This window comes from Babylonia areolata, chromosome 9, assembly GCF_041734735.1.
Source record: "Babylonia areolata isolate BAREFJ2019XMU chromosome 9, ASM4173473v1, whole genome shotgun sequence".
In the NCBI taxonomy this organism is placed as follows: domain Eukaryota; kingdom Metazoa; phylum Mollusca; class Gastropoda; order Neogastropoda; family Buccinidae; genus Babylonia; species Babylonia areolata.
In genome coordinates, this window is record NC_134884.1 from 42,726,494 (window position 1) to 42,734,861 (window position 8,368).

The following is an 8,368-nucleotide window of genomic DNA, read 5'->3' on the forward strand; positions in this document are numbered from 1 at the left end:
TTGTGTGTATCAATACTTGTTTGTTGTTCATAAAAATAGATGAGTAACACATATTAATTAGTAAAAAAAAGAAAAGAAAAAAAAGTAATTACTTTTGCCAAGCCGACCACAAAGGGGCCAGCTCAGGGCTGAAGGGAGAACTCATTCACCAAACAAAATTGAGACAGAGAGAAACAACTGAACAACAAAATACACTAAACATACTTCAAGTGGTCAAGCTCTCATGATTCAAAACAAATACAATGGAAAGCAATCTGTTCTCTCTCTCTCTCTCTCTCTCTCTCTGTGTCTCACCTTGGCCAGCAAGCGCTCATGCTCGTTGACGCAGGGGATGTGGAAGGGGAAGCGGATGCCTGCCACCTGCAGGTCCCTCAGGTCCCGTACGTTGAAGCGCTGCAGCAGCAGCTGCATGATGCGGTCCGAAGACACGTAGCTGCCCGCCTCCACCAGCATCTCGATGCACTCCTCTGCGATTGCTGCCACCTGAAAATAATGCCCCCCGGTGCCATTGGATAATATGTTTGTTGGATGTCTGGATCTCTTTCTCTCAACTTCAGTCTCACACACAAACATCATCTTGGGCCTGTAATATTCTTCTTCCTCTTAGTATCATTATCATATAGTATTATAATCATTATCATTATTGATACTTATATAGTGCCTATCTTCGATCAGTGACCCAACTCTAAGCACTTTACAGAGTCATTTGCAGAACAGGCTGCCTACCTGGGTAGAGCCAATTGTGTCTTTTGGTGCACATCATTCGTTTCCTGAATCATTTAGTCAGGCTTTCAATCATGTGCACGCATACACATATATATTACAGTGGATTTATCTTCTTAACCTTGCCAGGGACAACCCTTTTGTTGCCATGGATTCTCCAACACGCACTAACCGCATGCTGCACACAGGACTTCAGTTTATCATCTCATCCACAATGCTGTGGTATGACCTTAAACTTTTGATTTTGTCTTTGATGGCAATAGTGTTGACGCAGTGACTGTGGCCAATAACTGTACCAGACTGTGTTATCTTCAAAGGCCATAGTGTTGACGCTGTGACTGTGGCCAATAACTGTACCAGACTGTGTTATCTTCAAGGGCCATAGTGTTGACGCTGTGACTGTGGCCAATAACTGTACCAGACTGTGTTATCTTCAAGGGCCATAGTGTTGACGCTATCTTCAAGGGCCATAGTGTTGACGCTGTGACTGTGGCCAATAACTGTACCAGACTGTGTTATCTTCAAAGGCCATAGTGTTGACGCTGTGACTGTGGCCAATAACTGTACCAGACTGTGTTATCTTCAAAGGCCATAGTGTTGACGCTGTAACTGTGGCCAATAACTGTACCAGACTGTGCTATCATCAATGGCCATAGTGTTGATCGTCTGACAGTGACCAATAACTGAACCAAATGACATTATCTTCAATGGCAACTGAGCTGACCGTCTGACAGTGGCCAATAAGTGTACCAAACTGTGTTATCGTCAATGGCAATAGTGTTGATTGTCTGACTGTGGCCAATAACTGTACCAAACGACATTATCTTCAATGGCAATAGTTCTGATGGTCTGACTGTGACCAATAACTGTACCAAACCCTGTTATCTTCAATGGTAATTGAGTTGACGGTCTGACTGTGCCCAATAACTGTACCAGACCATGCTATCTTCAATAGCAATAGTGTTAACAGTCTAACTGAGGTTAGTAACTGTACCAGACAGTGTTATCTTCAATGGCAATACATGGTTCATTCAGACTTTTGGGGCCAAAAAATAGGGACTGATTTTCAGAGAATTAATCCCCAAAATTAAGGACAACATACATCAAACATATTGGGCTTAAATACTTACTAAATCATCAATGCCTATATGCTTCTTCTCCAACAAAAGGTCTTTCTTATAATCTGTACAGCAAGTTATTTACATTGAGCATTTGCTTCTAAAAGTCTGACATGTAGGCTTGTTCTCCATGCAACACATATATGTACATCAAGTCTTTCAGCTCATCATTTCTTGTTCATTTATGTAAAACTGATGAAAGATACGTGTAGTTTTCTTTTGTGGGGTTTTTTTTTTTGCCTTACTTTGGCGAACTTGATCTTTCACACGCTGTAAAATTCTGATAGAGAACAAAGGGCTACGTGACAGACCACACTGGTCCTCCGGCAACACCATGCAGAATCCTTCAACCTGACCACTTCCTCTTCAAGTTCTTTTTGGAGGGCTGACAAGCTTGATTTTTTCTGTCCTTAGCTTTGACCCTGAGGGCACATGCCTGACAGACCAATGTAAGGCACCCTTTCTGTTCTGCATCCTCACAACTCCCTTTCTGTTCCATGTCTTCACATAATCTGTCAGCCTGCTGGATCAATTACCTTTTGTCTTCTTCTAGCCTGGATTTTTTTTTTTTTTTTCTTGCCTTCAGGCTGGTCACTTTGTCTGAAGCATCTTTTCTTTTCTGGCTTCTCTGAGCTGCAGCCTCCTGTCTGGCCTCATCCAGGTGTTGTTGATATCTGTTTCTGGCAGCAGAAGCTGAGAGAATGAGTTCTTTTGCACAAAATGAACTCCTACACTTCGGTGTACGTACTCCACAATTTGCCTGCCAGCAACTGAAGATTCTTTGGATAAATTTCCGACAGCTCCTTGTTTGTTGAAAAACTGCACTCCGCAGACACTTGTCCGTGGGAAAACAGCAACAGCTGTTCAGTGACAACCCAAAAAGATGTGTGTGTTGTTTGTCCAATGTCAGAGAGGAGTGTAACAGTATCTCAACCCTGTCCTTTCCTTCCAAAGGACAAAATTGTAGAAAAGTGGTCCAGGCCCCTCCTTCATGTTGAGGTTCTTCTAGCAGCCAAGAGAACTAGCTCAGAATCTGGTCACAGGAAGATTCCTCCACCCTTTTTGCTTCAGCCACTATATTCCATGTACCTGTGAGCTTCTTCATGTTGCTTTCGTTCTCCTCTATCCTGGCAATGTGTCTTGGGTCCATCCATGTCAAAAGTCGGACCCTATGTAATGGGTGCCTTTTCCAGCAGTTTCTTCACCATTACAACCAGAAACTCATGGCACCCAAACCTGAAGTCTACCTTCTGACTGTCAGATGCCAAGCTGCTCTATTTTTTCCATCAGACTTCACCAGGTGGTCTAATTCCTGCCCAATGAATGAAAACATGGGCTTGTTCAGTTGGTATACCTGCAAAAATGAGTCAACTTCTCTTGCTACCATGAGAAAGAAATGCAAGCTTGCAGTGATGGGATGATCCTCTATCGCTTTCTGTACAACACAGGAGTTGTTTGTTATCCAGGTGATTCTCTTAGATTTGGCCACAGAGCACACTTACACACGCAGACACTGAAACAGTATTACCAGAGTCATAGGTTGATAATCTTTAAAAATCCTCATAAAAAAAAATTAATTAAAACATAAAAAAGCCCACCTGCTCCCGGGTGAGCATGTGGCGCTGGAAGGAGACAGGTTTCACTGTCACCTGCTTCATCTCCCGTGGAAGACCTGGTCGAATCCCCAGCTTGGGGTTGGTCGGGGGCCAGATGGGATCCACTGGTGCTGGGGGAAGGGGAGGGGGGTGTGCCCTCCCCTCCAAGGGCTGCTGGCTGAAGGAGGCGGCGCTGTTCTCGATGCTGCCAGCTCTGAGCTGTTGTTGCTGCTGTTGGTGTGACTGGGGATGGTCTGGGTGGTTACTGTTATGAACTGCCATGGCTGGAACAAAAATGGAACATATGTGTGGTGTGGTGGCCTAGCGAGAATACATCCATCTAGGAAGCAAGAGAATCTGAGCACAGGGGATCAATTTCCACACTCGCAAGTATTTTCTCCCCCTCCCCTAGACCTTCAGTGGTGGTCTGGATGCTCGTCATTCAGATGAAACCAACCAAGGTCTCATGTGCAGCAAGCACTTAGCACACAAAAATGATCCCACAACAAAAGGGTTGTTCCTGGCCAAATTCTGAAGAAAAATCCACTTTGAAAGGGGAAAAAAATACACTTGCTAGCAGGACAAAAAAAGGGTAACCCCCTACAGTAATGATATACAGACCAATTTTTCTGAGAAATATGTTGTAACAAAGAGTAACAATACAATAAAATACAATACGATCTAATACAGATATGTCTTCATCACAATTAAATATGTCCAAATCTCAGATAAGAAGATACATGTGTATCACATGATTGTAAACAAATGTTTTGGAAAAGGGGGCAAATATCAGGACTGATTTTTCTTCTTTTCTGAAAGAAGTGGCTTATGAAAATGAGAAACCCACGCTGATTAAGTGACACAGTTCACGTTCAACAGCTCCACACTGCCAGTGCCACACCTGAAAATAATGCATTCTCAAAACAGATAACCCAGTAAAGTGAATCGCCATACTTGTAAGCCAATCATGAATCAATCACACCCTGAATATAAAAAACAACAACATAGTTCTATTGCTTGAAGTTCGATGAAGATTGCAGCACACACACATAAAGGGGATAAATGCAAAAGCAAATCTCATTATATTGATCTGGAAAATGGGGGAGGTGGAACCTCACCAGACCCAGACTGGATCTGAACACAGTGTGCCAAAATCCAACACACACATGAAGCATCCTCTATAAACAGTACTCTATCCATGCCAGACAACTAACTGACAACTGCCTCTGTTGTTTTTCTTGATTACTGTTTGTTACATAGGGATGTTCATCACATTTATTTCTTAAGGGCACAACACCATGCAGTAGCTAATGTACCACACCAGGTCAAGTGAAAATCCCAGACACTACTACCCCACATTCATCATATGTTAAAGTGCGAGATCAAAAGTTGATGTTAAGGAAACGCATCCATAGAATGATAGATAATTATGTTCACTGACGGAGGCATGTTGAAGCAACAAAACAAAACAAATAATAAAGGACAAAAATAAAATATTCTGTGACCTGCACGTAAATAAGATGTGGGGGGAAAAACAACAAACAAACAAACAAAAAAAAAACCACTGACAACTCACCAGCCATGACCCCAGGGTGAGGTGGTCCGTTGCCCTGGTTGGGGTGTGATGGCACAGGGAAGCGCATGGCCATAGGCGGGTGCTGCTGCTGCTGCGGTCTCCAGGGCTGACCCTGCATCTGCTGCATCCCCACCAGGTGCTGCTGATGCTGCTGAACCCCGGTCTGCTGCATCTGCTGCATCTGCTGCTCCAGGACCCGCCCCCGGCCCATGGGGTTGATGGCCGTGTTGGTGAACACCATGGGCTGCTGCTGTTGGCGAGCCGGGGTCACGTCAAACGACTCATCCTGCTTTTCGCTTGACACGTCGAAGGCCAAATACCCCGTGTCTGTTTTCTCCGCTTTTGGTCGTGCCCCTTTCTGTGCCGGAGTGGAATGGGTGATCTTGACATCACTGTCCGAGTCAGAGTCTGTGTTTGAGGAGGACACAACGATGGAGGTGCTGGACGAGGCCTGAGACGCGGCCGGTTTCGATGCTATGTCTGACCATGAAGATTTCTTCTGTGGTGTGGACTGCACTCTGCTGCCTGACGAGGACCTGGGGGCAGAGGCTGCCTTCGGGGTGGCGCCGGTACCCCACAAGGGTTTCAGGGGCATTGGCAGTGCTACTCCATACTTGTCCATTTTCTTGTAACTCCTGAGGATTACCACATTGTCTTCCACTTCAAACTCCTTGCTGTACAGATCAAAGAGCTCGCTCAGTTTATAAGACAGGCCAAGCTGTTTTTTCGATAAACTGGCCTTGTACTTGCTGGTGTAGAGTGGCCACACTTCACTCAACCCTATTCGGCCATTGTTTTCCTGAAAAAGCACTTTCATATTCGCTATTACCTTGTCACGCACCTTTCTGAACTGGGACTCCGACATCTTGGAGACTGTCTATGGGCAGGCAAAACTGCTGCAGTTTCAAAGAAAAAGACGGCTGTAATTCAATGGAGCACAGAGCTGCTTCTTCTTGGTCAAATAGCTGCTTGCAGTCACCTACACAATGGTTGTCAAAAACTATTCTGAGAAGGCACTGGTCGAATCCAAACCTGGCGGTTAAAAGATCAGTTGGTGTCTTCCTTCAAAATTTAACAGCTGTCAGATGGAGAGGCTGTTCCCATCCTGCTCTTCGTCTCCATGCAGCTCTCATTTCAATCTCTGCCACAACAGAAAACAGCGTTTTCCCTGGATACCATCTTATTAACAAATGTGATTCTTGAACTTCTTCTGTGTGTGTGTGTGTGTGTGTGTGTGTGTGTGTGTGTGTGTGTGCAAATGCTTCTTTGTGTGTGGTATGCTACACATGAATGTATGAATATATATGTGCAGTGTTTAGGTTTGGTTCAGCAAACTATGAGTCATTTAATCTGTTCACCACAATGGCACAAAGAGTCCTTTTCCGAATTTCAAAAAACAGGTCACACAACAGTGTGTGTGTGTGTGTGTGTGTGTGTGTGTGTGTGTGTGTGTGTGTGTGTGTGTGTGTTCATGTGTGTGTGTGTGTGTGTGTGTGTGTGTGACTCTTGTGTGTGTGTTTGTGTGTGTGTGTGTGAACAATGTATCTAGATATCTCTCACTCCACATGAAAAAGGAACAAGCAAAACATTACTGATGTAGCCAGCAAATCAATAGTTGTTTTTTTATATATCAAAACTGTCAACATTCCAGTACACACCTATACAACACTGACTATAATAAATATCACTACCCTTACAAGTTCCAAACACTAAACATAAAGCCTAACACAAAACTGAAACATTTCACAGGAAATATCACATGACCAGACCTGCCAATTCCAAACACTGTACACATAATATAATATATAACTATGTAACACCAAAAGTGCTCAGATCACAGATTTCCAAAAGCTTCATGACAGTTAAATAAGGACACTACTCTACAGCCATGAAGGAAGAAACAGGAAACTACCTGGAGGTTTTTGTTTTATGAGTTTTTTTGGTTGTTTTTCATTGTTGTTTTTTTGTTTTGTGTGCGTGTGTGTGTGTGTGTGTGTGTTTGTCTTGATTTGGACAGCTCCCAATTACAAGCTAGAATTCACACAACTGCGGATCTGGCTGTGCATTTGCACACGAGCATTCAATGACACCAGCTGGAGTTAACAATCTTGTGAACCACATGCATGGAGTATGTCACTGTAAGTAAACACTCAACAAGCGATGAACAGTACACTACACTGGCCTCACTATTATATTCTAAAAGAAAATAAACTGAATGAAAGAATTATCAACTAACTGAACATGTACACACCGTTAATCTTGCTCTTCTTTTTTTTTTCTTTCACCTTTTTCTTTCTTTTTTTCCCAAAACAACATTCCTGTGTAACACACATACAACTCAACCAGTTAATTTCTTACAACAGTATCAAACGTCACCTACGGCTCTCCAAAGCACAAACACAACAATGCCAGTCCCATGCCGGATTTTATACTTCTGTGGCTGCAAAGCTTCCGAGAAAAAAAGGTCCAAGTGAAACTCCAGTGATTCAAGGAGTGTCAGTCTTTCTTTGGCTTCAGGATCCACAGCACTGACTGAGGACAACTGATTGTACTGCTGCCAAAAATGGGCTCACCAGCAGTTTTGTCTTATCATGCACGTTGTGGTTTTACTTTCAGTTTGGTTTTCTTGTTATCCGAAGTTTATTAAAAATCATGGTCTTTTCTACGTATTTGATTGGTTGGTTGCTGTTTTGTATTATATGTCAGCTGATGCTGTATGTTACTTTGTGTGGGAGTGGGTGCTTACTTCGTGTGCGTGTGTGTGTGTGTGTGTGTGTGATGTGTATGTCACTATATGTGGTGTCTGTGTTGGAATGTGTGTGTGTGTGTATGTGTTGGAGTGTGTGTGTGTGTGTGTGTGTGTGTGTGTAGTATGAATGTTCACACAAACTGTTTATGTTTCAGTCAATCAGTGTATGGCAGAGTGTGCATGTGTATGTCACTATGTATAGTGTGTGTGGTGTTTACTGTGTTTTTGATTGGTTGTGTGTGTTTGGGGAGGACAGGGGTGAGGGGGGGTTTATGCATATGTGTGTCTCACAAAAGTGTATGTGGTGTTTGTATAGCTCTCTGTATTTAAGTGTGTGAGATAGTGTGTGTGAGGGAAAAGGATGGGTAAGGAGGGACATGTAAAGGGGGGGAGGGTGTGTGGATGTGGGTGTGGATGTGTGTGTGTGGATCAGGATGTGGGTGGGTGTGGGTGCGTGGTTGTGGGTGGGTGTAGAAGTGTGGGTGTGTGTAGTGGACACACAGAGAGGGGGAAAGAGGGTGTGCGTGCATGCATATGTGTGTGTGTGTGCAGTGGGCAGAGAGAGATAGTGGAGGGGGTGAGGGGGGGAATCAAAAATAGTACAAAA

General features: G+C 43.7%; 1 protein-coding gene across 1 annotated transcript in view; it reads right to left on the reverse strand.

Annotated features, from left to right (window-relative positions):
• LOC143285481 (uncharacterized) overlaps positions 1 to 7,363 on the reverse strand; it is a 70,651-nt gene extending 63,288 nt beyond the window's left edge. Inside the window, 4 exon segments of the mRNA XM_076592801.1 lie at positions 295 to 483; positions 3,440 to 3,720; positions 5,013 to 6,153; positions 7,264 to 7,363. Of these exon segments, the coding sequence (XP_076448916.1) occupies positions 295 to 483; positions 3,440 to 3,720; positions 5,013 to 5,877 (1,335 nt within the window). The 5' untranslated portion in view covers positions 5,878 to 6,153; positions 7,264 to 7,363.
• Positions 7,364 to 8,368: the final 1,005 nt, after the last annotated feature.